This window comes from Thamnophis elegans, chromosome 7 (assembly GCF_009769535.1).
Source record: "Thamnophis elegans isolate rThaEle1 chromosome 7, rThaEle1.pri, whole genome shotgun sequence".
NCBI lineage: Eukaryota > Metazoa > Chordata > Lepidosauria > Squamata > Colubridae > Thamnophis > Thamnophis elegans.
The window spans coordinates 74,246,170-74,258,765 of record NC_045547.1 but is presented as its reverse complement, the minus strand read 5'-3'; the positions used below and the strand labels follow the sequence as shown (position 1 = coordinate 74,258,765).

At 42.6% G+C, this 12,596-nt stretch overlaps 1 protein-coding gene across 1 annotated transcript in view; it reads right to left on the bottom strand.

Moving 5' to 3' along the window:
- The window catches only part of ETV6 (ETS variant transcription factor 6), a 140,719-nt gene that overhangs the window by 74,853 nt on the left and 53,270 nt on the right, over positions 1-12,596 (bottom strand). The window contains exon 2 of the mRNA XM_032222084.1: positions 8,756-8,885. Coding sequence (XP_032077975.1) covers positions 8,756-8,885 — 130 coding nt within the window. The remainder of the gene's footprint in view (positions 1-8,755; positions 8,886-12,596) is intronic.

Genomic DNA, 12,596 nt, shown 5'->3' with positions numbered 1-12,596 from the left:
TCCTCTCTGTGGCAGCTCCTTAAATATTGGAAGACTGCTATCATGCCTCCCCTGGTCCTTCTCTTCACTAGACTAGCCGTGCCCAGTTCCTGCATCCGTTCATTGTATGTTTTAATTTCTCCTTATTTCCAGGTTGAATATCTTTGCTTTGCTTGTCCGAAGGTCGCAAAAGGTGATCAGATGACCCCATGTACATTTGAACTGTCATAAATATGAGAGTTGCCAAACATCTGGATTTTGATCATGTGACCATGGGGATGCTTCAAAGATCGTGCAAAAGACAGTCATAAGTCACTTTTTTCAGCACCGTTGGAACTTTGACCGGTCACTAAATAATCTATTGCACACCGAGAGCTATTTGTGTAAAGGCTTTCCTCTTTAAGGGAGGGTGTTCAAGTAGGAAAATATATTCAGCCTGCTTGTTAATTGGCCTACCAGCCTAAATTGCAATGCAAAACAGAGAAACTGTTTCTAAAAGTTTTCTGAAGTTGTTGTTTTTTCCCTCCACTAAAATGTGTAAGACAGGTTTTTGCACAGAATGGATACAATAAAGAGAAAGGCCTTTACCACGAGATTAGGTAGACAGCAAATCTGCATATCCGATTCCCCCCACCAAAAAAGACCTCCCAGGATAATAAGCCCAATCGGGCTTTTGAGTGCATGTGCTAAAAGAAGCCTCCCCAGAAAATAAACCCTCCCCATAAATATTTAAGTGCAAGGGAAGCTGGTCCCCGCTGGAGAGGGGGAAGGGGGGAATGCCTAACGCACCCCACATGTGCGGAGGCTGCTTCTGCAAACCATAGCTGCCACGCCCCTTCTTTTAGTGGCGGCCGGCGCACGACGCTAGGGCTGGCAAGAGTGTGCCAGAAACAGAACATCTGGCCCTCTCTGGATCGGTTCCACCACAAAACCGCGCTCGACTAAACCGCGTCGCTGACATCATCAACAGGGCGACAACAGCGCAGAGACAGAAGCACGCTGTAAACCCTAAACCTAAAATTAACCCCTAACCCTAAACCTAACCCCCTAAACCTAACCCTAAACCTAACCCTAAACCTAACCCTAACCTAACCCTAACCCTAACCCTTAACCTAACCCTAAACCTAACCCTAACCCTTAACCTAACCCTAAACCTAACCCTTAACCCTAACCCTAAACCTAACCCTAAAGCTAACCCTTACCTTAAGTTGAATCGGCTTGCTTTTAAAGCGCTATTTAAAGCACCCTTCTTTCTCCGCGCTGGCTGTTGTCGCCCTGTTGATGACATCAGCGACGCAGTTTAATCGGGCGCGGTTTAGTCGAGCGCGGTTTTGACGGGTCACGCTCAGGATCAGCTGATCCTTGGGCCAAGGTTAAGGGGCCAACTGCACTTCAAAAATAATAAGACCTCCCCGAAAATAAGGCCAAATGCTTATTTCCGGGTGGGAAGGTTGTCAAAAGAAAATAAGACCCGGTCTTGTTTTGGCGGCAAACATGGCAGGCACTTTGAATAGTGACACAGGGGAGGTATAAATTTAATAATAAATAAACGAGATAAAAGTCATCCTCTCTTTAGGCAAATGAAGTAAACTCTCATTTTTCTAAACAATGCTATTTATAGTTGTCTTCCCCAGACCTACTTCCTTATTGGGAAGCGTGTAGCTAGGAGCAAGGCTCTGCCATCTCTGAATATTTTTTTCCCAAAGACCCAAAAAAGGAACATTTTGCATCAACAAAACTGTGGCGCTGTCTTTCAAAAAGAAGAGATGGAAGAGAGCAGGCGTTATGAACAGAGAAACCCTTCCCCTTTTCACTGAGAGCTGAAGTCCAGCCTTCTTCAAGCTGCCAGGAGAGAAATACAGGTAGTCCTCAGCTTACAATCATTAATTTAATGACCATTCAAAGTTACAATGGCATTGAAAAAAAAAAAAGACTTGCAATCGGTTCTTGCATTTACAACTGCTGCAACATTCCCCATGTTTCCGCGATCAAAATTTGGGTGCTTGGCAATCAGCATGTTGTTAGGAATATAATCCTAATGGTTGGGTTGGCAATATATAAATCATATAGCAATGTTATACCTGTTTCTTTAAATCATACTGTAAAATGTGATTGGTTGCTGTTTTCGCCAATCGGCCATAAGAGGGAGCCAGAAGGACTGTTAGCTCTCTCTCTGTTTGTTAGATGCTGGGCTGATCTGATCTGAGTGTTTTGGAAGCTGGCTGTTAGAAAGTGCCGTGAGCTATTGTAAGTTTTGCAACTGCTAGCAAACTTTGCGTACTGAACTGATTGTATGATTATGGACTATGTTATTTGGATTATCCCTTAACTGAAAGACATTGATGACTGACTGTCTTATCCATGTATGACTTGGGCTGTTTGATGGACTCTGATACTCTGTATGCTGGTTTGTGTGTTCTCCAACACAACTCTCACAATGCTTCGCTGAACGTATTCGCTCTCCCAATGGGGAGCTTACCTAACACATGTATTTAATATGCTTGCAGCATCCCAGGGTCACGTGACCGTGTGATTTGGAGGACTTTCTAAGATGGCTTCCAACAAGCAAAGGGAATTAACTGTAACACTGAAATGTAATATGTGTGTATGATATAGAAAGGATTTTAAGCAAAAAAAGAATTAAAGGTAAATTAACTAAGGTGAATAAAGATAGTAGGCCAGCTGATATGTATCAATAATGGAAGGTGAAATGATTATGCCAGGTTACAAATAAGAAAAATACTAGTTGGGAAAGTTATCAGAAGGGGGGGGGGAATGGAGGGAAAATGCAGAAATACATCTAATAATGTACAGGTGAAACTTAAAAAATTAGAATATTGTGCCAAAGTTCATTTATTTCAGTAATGTATCTTAAGAGGTGAAACTAATATATGAGATAGACTCATTACATGCAAAGCAAGATAGTTCAAGCCCTGATTTGTCATAATTGTGATGATTATGACTTACAGCTCATGAAAACCCCATTTTTGCTTGTATTGCTTGTATTTTGCTTGTTTTGGCCCCACCCCACCCCCCAGGAGCACTCTGCAAGCTCCCCCCCCCCCCCCGGCTATTCATGCCTTTTTAATGAAAAAAACAGGCCTGTTTTCACAAAAAACAGGCGATTTTTGGGAGGTTTGCAGAGTGCAAAAACTTTTCTTTTCCCTTTTGGAAAGCTCTTTAACTGATTGATGAGAATTAGATTGATCAAGTGCTGTGGCAGCAGAAACAAAGTCTTAGGTGCTGCAGATTGTCAGTGATTTCCTTCTCCAGTACATGGATAAATATACCTGGAAACATCTTCCTACCTACTCTCTCTCTATCCCTACCTATCTATTGTATTTCTCTCTATCTCTTTCTATTTCTCTCTCTCTCTATCCCTCTACCTACATACCTAACTAACTACTCTCTCTCTCCCTATCTACCTACTGTATTTCTCTCTCTTTTTCTCCCTCTCTATCCCTCTATCTACCTACCTACATTTTTAAAAAATTACCTCTTCAAAACCTTGGTGCGTCTTATACTCCAGTGCATCTTATACTCCGAAAAATACAGTAAATAGCAACAGCAATAGCACTTAGACTTATAGACCGCTTCCCGGTGTTTTATAGCCCTCTTTAAGCCGTTTACAGAGTCAGCCTATTGCCCCCTCAACAATTTGGGTCCTCATTTTACCCACCCTGGAAGGATGGAAGACTGAGTCAACCTTGAGCCTGGTGATCTGCAGAAGCAGCCTGCAGTACTGCACTCTAACCACTGCGCCACGGTGCCTCTTTAGGATATAACTTGGGGATCCTGGAATCACTTGATGGGCTCTATGGAGGAGGTGCTATGGCTTGTGGAAAAAGACGCCTCTTGCCCTTTTGCTAAATATAGAATTGTGTTTCTGGAAAAGTAGGTTTGTAGTCATAGCTGGCCTGGATTTGGAGCTCCCAAGGGTTTTTTCCAAACCTCAGGAGTGATCCTTGGCCAGGAAGAGTTTCTTCATTCCTCTAATGGATTCAAGAGCTGGCCCCCCGCAACGCATCTTCATTTCCCCCATTCCATCACTGGAGATGTTTTGGTTCTTTAAAAAAAACAAGCATCAAATGGTGTTTTAATCCAGAATGAAAACATTTGTATAGTTTAAGGAGGTTGCTTTTCTTTGCTTCTCCCTTTCTGGTGTTTCTGAATTTTTGGGGGAAACCAGAAACCTCTTAATGGCCTCTGACATGACTTAAACAAACATCTTCCGATCCCGTCATCTCTGCATGTCACATTCCTTAGGCCTACAGAAGGGCCCAACATCAGAATTCCATTGGTTCCATTGGTTGATTGTTCTCACTGTCAGAAAAGTTCTCCTTATTTCCAGGGTGACTCTCTCCTTGGTCAACTTCTATCCATTATTCCTTGTCTGGCCTTCGGGTGCTGTGACATCCCCTCAAATATTGGAACACTGCTATATCATGTCTCCCCTGGACCTTCTTTTCATTAAACTAGACATAACCAGTTCCTGCAACCGTTTTTCATATGTTTTAGTCTCCAGTCCCCTAATCATCTTTGTTGCTCTTCTCCGCACTCTTTCTAATGTCTCAACATCTTTTTTACATTGTGATGACCAAAACTGAATGCAGTATTTTAGGTGTGGTCTTACTAAGGCTTTATAGAGTGGTATTAGTACCTCACTTGATCTTGATTGTATCCCTCTATTAATGCAACTTAGGATTGCATTGGGGTTTTTGGCTGCCACCGCATATAGCAAGCCTTAATTGATTCCAGCTTCTCCCATTGTCTCTGCTTCTCAGAAGCTCTCTGGGATGGGTGCAAATGCGCAATCATGTGAGCCCAGAATGCTGCAACCATCAGCCATGCACGCTGCTTGCCAAGTATCTACATTTGGATCGCCAAACCCGTGGAAGCCCTGCGACTGCAAGGACCAGGCATAACTGGCTTTATTCAGCATCCTTGTAACTTTGAACGGTTGTGTTAGGAATATAATCTAACAGTTGGGTTGGCAATATATAAATCATGTAACAATGCTATATCTATTTCTTTAAATCATACTGTAAAATGTGATTGGTTGCTGTTTTCCTCAATCAGCCATAAGAGGGAGCCAGAACGACTGTTAGCTTTCTCTGTTTGTTAAATGCTGGGCTGATCTGATCTGAGTGTTTTGGAAGCTGGCTGTTAGAAAGTACCATGAGCTATTGTAAGTTTTGCAACTGCTAGCAAACTTTGAGTACCAGACTGTTTGTATGATTATGGACTATGTTATTTGGATTATCCCTTAACTGAAAGACATTGATGACTGACTGTCTTATCCGTGTATGACTTGGACTGTTTGATGGACTCTGATACCTCTATTTCCACGAAAGTAAAAGCCTATTTAAACTGCAATGTCTCTGTATGCTGGTTTGTGTGTTCTCCAACACAACTCTCTCTGTACGGACTCATTCTGCCAATGGGGAGCTTACCTAACAGGTTGTTCAACGAATAGTTGTTTGTTGAGGACCATCTATACGGAAGCACAAGAGAAGGACGAGCAACAATATTAACTATGTCCTGATTTGGGATCGAAGGACAAAACTGGATTCTTATCTATCTTCTCTTTCATTTTCTTTTAAACACCAGCAAGGCAAACCCCAGTCATTTTCAATTTGGTACAGTACTCTTCTAAGGGAGGGGTTTGGGGATTTTTTTTGGCAAAACCTAGTGTGCTTTTGGGAGTTTCTAAGAAATGTACATCCAGGAAGCCCTTAATGCAAGGAAGGCCTTTATCTTGGGCCAGGGGTCGGCAACCTTAAATACTCAGAGCCACAAAAGTCCTAACCAGAAGCCCCCTGTTCAATTCTTGAGCCGACTGGAGGTCTGGTTCCCCCACCACAGAGCCTCCTCCTAGCATGACTTCCTTTCCCCCCTACCTGTGCTAATTGAAAGCCCTATCAATTGTGGAGCCGACCGGCGACAGGGAGCTGCAGCAGAGGGATGAAAGAGCCACATGCGGCTCCAGAGCCGCACGTTGCTGCCCCATGTCTTAGGCAATGCCTTCAAGAATTGAAACTTGGCCTTTGGGCTGAGAGAAGGACTAGGGCAGGTAGAATAAACTTCTGAATTAGACCAACTGAGCATTGATTTTTTTTAAAAAAAAATCTTGAGATAATATAAAAGAGAAACAAGAGGAAGTAATACAATCAAAAGTACTTTATTAAAGAAGGTGATAAAATCTGTTAAAAGTTGACTGGTACAGACCGTTCCCTGCCCTAATTTTCTTTCCCTATGTTCTCATGAAGGATCAATGGTTAGTCCTGCCAAACCCTCTAATTTCACACACTACTTTCCTTACTTGGCAATTGCTTCTAAACCAAGCAAAGCAAGTGTTTCAACCCATCATATTCTCCTATTACCTATTAACAGAAATATAAACAACCTTAACAGTTTTTGTATGTTCTGACCGAGGCTTCCCAAGAGCATGAAGCAAACTCCTTGTCCCGACAAAAAACCCTTTTATTAATTTCCTGTGAATTCTGCTCCTTCACATCCAGCAAAGTCTTTCAAGGGAGGATTTATGGTCACCGACCTTATCTGGCTTGGAGAGCTGCCAGGCCGATATCTACAAAACTTGGCAAGGAGTCTTGGAGAGTCACAAACCAATTTAAGTGAAATAATTGTCTCCTGCAAACTCCACTCCCCTTTCGCTCCTCTTTTATTCCCTATGGGAGGGGCCATTCATCATCCACCTGTGGCCTTACTCCCAAGTCGACCCCTGTTCTTTAGCTGTTCCCTTCGTCTGGCAACTCTGTGCATGCGCGCACTGGGAACAGGCTCCAGCTGTTCGTCTGCCTCACTGATGTCTGACTCTGAAGACAGCTGATAACTGTCAGAGGGCCCTGGCCTCCTCTCTGTCTCTGACACAGAGCCCTAATCAGAGCCTTCCCCAGACTCCAGGACTGGCCCATGTTCCTCCCCAACCTCCTCACTGTCCGAATCTGCTGCCAGCTCCTCTACAACATTGTAGGACACCAAAGGCCAAGCAACGTGCTATAACCCCATATCCCTGAATTAAACGAATAGACACTAAGACCAAAGGACAGTCCAATAGTAACCCAAAGTACAAGTTTTCAAGACATTAACGGAGAATTCAGTACAGGTAGTCCTCGTTTTATGCCACAATTCAAACCAAAAATTCTGTCATTAAGTGAGACATTTGTTGAGTGAGTTTTGCCCCATGTTATGACTTTTTTACCACGTTCGTTAAGTGAATCACTACAGTTGTTAAGTTAGGAACACGGTTGTTAAGTGAATCTGGCTTCCCCGTTGACTTTGCTCGTTAGACGGTCACAAAATATGAACCAGTTTCCAAGGGTCTGATTTTTGATCACATGATCATCGGAATGCTGCAGAGGTCGTAACTGTGAAAAAACAGTTATAACTCACTTTTTTTTCAGTGCCGTTGTAACTTTGAACAGTCACTGAATGAACTGTTGTAAGTCAAGGACTACCGTATTTTTTGGAGTATAAGACACACCGGAATATAAGATGCACCAAGAATTTGAAGAGGCAAATTAAAAAAAAAGTTTCTGCACTTTGCAGACCTCCCAAAAATGGCCTTCTTGTCAAAAAAAAAGGCATGCATACCCTTTAGGAGACTTACAGAGTTCTCCTGGGGATTGGGGGGGCAAAACCGAGCAAAAAACAGCCTGTTTTCACTCATTTTTGCCCTCCCCAGCCCCCAGGAACACTCTGGAAGCCTCCAAAAGGCTCTGCACGGACATTTTGGTGAAGGGGGCGGGGTTTCAGGAGGCCAAAAATGCTGTATTCAATGTATAAGACGCACCCAGATTTTCACCCTCTTTTTTGAGGAAAAAGGGTGCGTCTTATATTCCGAAAAATACGGTACCTGTACTGCAGTATTAGGAATATTAATAAGTTATTCAGAGAGGCATCTTTAAAAAACACACAGAAAATCTAATTATTGTCCTCGTGGCCCAGAAAGAATGTTTGGGCTGCACCCTCATAGTATCTCTAGAAGTTTCTACTAGAACAGTAGTTTCTGTTCTAGTAGAACAAGGTTGGAGTAGGTTTCTACTCCAACCTTGGCAAGTTTAAGACTTGTGGACTTCAACTCCCAGAATTCCTCAGCCAAACGTATATCACGGTGGATCTGATCTAAATCAAGTCACTTTAAATCACGATTTAAATTACTATTAAAAAAGGCTTGATTTAAACCAATTCAATTTAAATCATAATTTTTAAAGTGCAGCTGTCATCTCTGTCCCGCAGCGGCTCCTCCTCTGACCCGCTGTTGACTCACCGACAGTCCCGATATTGCAGAATATACAGCCTCTCATGATACATAACTAAGCTCCATTTCATGCTGAATAAACTACATTATTAATGGTTCGTAAAATAGAAAACTATCATTAGATAGATTTTTTTTTAATCCAAAAGCATTTTATTAAAATAAATTGGATAAAAACTTTAAAAATCCAATTTAAAATTTTAAAAATCCATTTTTTAAAAAAATAATAATTTTAAAAAATCATTGTTTTTTTATCCACCCTGATCCTGATACATCTTCCAAACCATGCATATCTGCTGGGGATCTGCAACACACATTTCCACAGAGATTTCGGTGGCCTGGGCAAGGAGCAGCATTTTAAAAATTAGGATCTGGAACCACTCCTGTCCTTTCCGCCCGGAGTCCTTCGGGATTGGGCGGCCTATAAATTCATTAAATCTAATCTAATCTAATCTTTCCCCCACATCTTCTCCAAAAGCCACACTTTGAAACACTCACGCAAATGGGCTGGAAGCCTGAGGGTCTCGTCCTCCATCCTGATGGTTCGATGCAGTGGGACATGGAGAGGTGACGAGGAAGGATAATCGTCTACTGGGCTCACAGGCGGGGTATACGAAATCCTTTCCTGCTGTAAAAGGGAAGAGAAAACAACGTGAATTTGGGGCAGCAAACTAAGAGAATGAAACGAATCCTATTTGAAAGAAGTAGAAATCTGCATCATATCTGTAGCAGCTTCCAGAAAGAAGTAGTGAGTCTTTGGGCAGGACATGGTAGAATCAGCCTTTTCTGACTGAGGCTTCCCAAGAGCATGACGCAAACTCCTTGTCCCGACAAAAAACCCTTTTATTAATTGACTGTGAATTCTGCTCATTCACATCCAGCAAAGTCTTTCAAGGGAGGATTTACAGTCACAGACCTTATCTGGCTTGGAGAGCTGCCATGCCGATATCTGCAAAACTTGGCAAGGAGTCCCGGAGAGTTATGAACCAATTAAGTGAACTAACAGTCTCCTGCAAACTCCACTCCCCTTTCGCTCCTCTTTTATTTCCTCTGGGAGGGGCCATTCATCGTCCACTGTGGCCTTACTCCCAAGTTGACCCCTGTTCTTTAGCTGTTTCCTTCATCTGGCAACTCTGCGCATGCGCACATTGGGAACAGGCTCCAGCTGTTTGTCTGCCTCATTGATGTCTGACTCTGAAGGCAGCTGATAACTGGCATATGGCTCTGGCCCCCTCTCTGCCTCCGACACAGAGACCTCATCAGAGCCTTCCAGAGACTCCAGGACTGGCCCATGTTCCTCCCCAACCTTCTCACTGTCCAAATCTGTTGCCAGCTCTGCAGATCACAACACAGCCTTCAAAACATTCCCTTTCTCTCTTTCTGACTATGCCTCCTAAGTTCTATTTTTTTCTTGGTTCCTAAAGGGCTCCACACCTTAAGTTACATCTGATTTGAGTTATGCTGTAGGAAGCCGAGCATCGGTTTTCGGATAGCATTCCAATCGGCTACAAATAGGTTCTGCTTGCCATTGGTGATCAGATATGGCAATTTACAAGCCTGCTGTTAGGTTCTGATAGAAAGATGCACGTAAAAGAGACAAGCAGATTCTTATCAGTGGGAAAGCAGGAAGGAAGGCAAACAGAAAGGCAGGAAGACAGGAAAACAGACAGGAAGATAGGAAGGCAGGAAGGAAGGGAGGAAAACAGGAAGGCAGGAAGGAAGGGAGGGAAACAGAAGGGCAGGAAAACAGGAAAGCAGGAAGGAAGCCAGGGAGGGAGGCTGACCTATGTGTTTATGGAAGGGAACAGAGAGATATTCCTTCCTGAAATGACAATTTAAATTGATCTACATTTTATAACCAATCCAAGATTAAAACTTAACCAGAATAACATAACTCATTATTTCAGAACTCATCAGACTAAATTATTGTTTCATGCAGAGGTACGGAACTTGTAGCCCTTGAGGATTTCCAAAAATACTTCTCAAAATGTACTACTTAAAGGAATAGAAGAAAAATATTAAATAAAGCTGGAGGACCGTATTATTCACGTTTATTTTTGATCCATTCTATTATAAATGAGATGGAATTAAATGGAGGTTTCTTCTGATTCCACCAAATATTTCAGAGATCATCCCATGCTCCCCCCAACAACCATATGTCCCCCCCCTCCCAAAATCTGGAAAAGGCCTGGTTTTAGGGACAGTTTAAGTAATCTTTTTTTGTCGAGAAACTGTCTTGTAGAGCAAATTAGGTGCTTGCTTCTTTAACCACAATTGGCCAGGTTCACACATTACACTAGGATCAAACTATACAGAAATTATGGCTGACACAATAGGGTAACCCAGTTGCAACATCATCTATAAACTTTCAAGTGGGAAAACTAGCAGCTCTAAATGAAAAATACCTGACAGAAAAATTCAACCACCCCAAAAGGAAGGTGGTTAATTTATAGAGATAACTGGAGTACAATACATTTTTTAAAAAAGCAGAATTATTTCTCTATTTGTAAAATGTTGGCATATTTTCCTGAAACTTTGTTAAGTATTTTGTGAGATTGCCGCCATTAAACAAAATTGTTTAAATTAATTTGGTCTCCATCTGCATGTTGAAAGTGCCCCAATCACAACCCCCTGCATAACTAACCTCTGGGAGATCGATAGCAGTTCAATAATCCGTATTTTAATCTCATTTTCCCCCCCTTGAAACACCTGAAGAACATATTGAAGATACACTTTGATAAGATACACTGATGAAAATCTGCAACACTGCGCAAACATACTAAAATAAAATACACAATAAAGACGAAAGAAATGAGGAAATTGCCAGTTTATTGCATTTCTAACTTGGGAGCAACTCTGGATATTAAAGCCATTTTAAATTGTGGTTTAAGACTTTAGCTTATATTGCAACTGATAATGGTAATATCCTAAATTTCGAGAAAATGGAAAAATTCTACATATTTGACATTTAAGCTGGAGGGCATGATGAAGGAATGAAAAAGAGCAGAGCGTCTCTTGAATTATGAAAGTGAACCAAATTGTCTAGCTGCCGCTACCACAACCTACCGTATATTTCGGAGTATAAGATGCAGCTTTTTTTCCTCAAAAAAAGGCTGAAAATCTGGGTGCATCTTATATACCAAATACAGCATTTTTTTGCCTCCTGAAGGCTCTATAAGCCTCCATTAGGTTTTGACAAAAAATGGGTGCGTTTTTGTGAAAAACGGGCCACTTTTTGCTTGTTTTTGCCCTCTCCCCAGGAGCACTCGGGTGCATCTTATACTCCGAAAAATATACAAATATAGAAAAATACAAAGTTTTCTGTTTCTGATGAAAAGGCCACTGAGAAGAGCTGGAAGCATCTAAGAAGCTGGATGGAGCAGTTGTTAACCTGCCATATTTAGACAAGCAGAGAAAAGTTTGCTACAACAACAGCCTCTAAGCCCGTGATGGCAAACCTATGGCACGCGTGCCACAGTTGGCACGCAGAGACTTCTCTGTGGGCGAGCCATTGCCCCAGCTAAGCCCTACCGCACATGCACGTGTGCCTCCCACTAGCCATCTGATTTTCTGGTCTCTGCTGCGCATGCGCCAGAGGTGGCGCACATGCGGGAGATACATCTCTGCACAGCCCATTTTTGGTCCTAGGAGGTCTACTAAGCCAAAAATGGGGCACAGGGGTGTCACACACACACGTGCATGCGCAGGGTGCAAGGGGGTGTCACATGCACCTTGCAGTATGGGTGTGGGGTGCACGCACATGCTTTCGGCATGCAATGACAAAAAGGTTAGCCATCACTGCACTAAACTATGGTCCTAAGCTTTCTGTATGAACTTTTCTTAGAAGACTAGCAGTTGGTCCATAGCTGGACACAAACAAATTTATACAGCAAGAAGTAAATCCAGTAAAGTCCTTTCCTCTGTATTGGGGACCTGCTGTTAAAGACACCATCAAGCCAGAATCACAAGAGCACTCAAAAGTCATTCCGATCCATTCAAGACTAAGTTTATCTAGATTACCTAGATTGAACAGCCAAGAAGTAGATGGAGACAGAGACGAAGATCCAACAGAGGAATTATGGGAGGCAAGTCAAAAAAGCATAGCAATTAAAGTACTGTATATACTCGAGTATAAGCCTAGTTTTCAGCCCACTTTTTGGGCTGAAAAAAGCCGCCTTGGCTTATACTCGAGTCAGTGAAAAATTTGCCCGAAATGGAGGAGAAAAGGGGGCGGGGCCATGCTGCTGGGTGACACTCGTGAATGGCCCAGTGCCCCTGTGAGTTTCCCCTCCCTCTGTGTCAGTTTGCCGCGCAGCGCGCACCGCACCACCCCACCCTC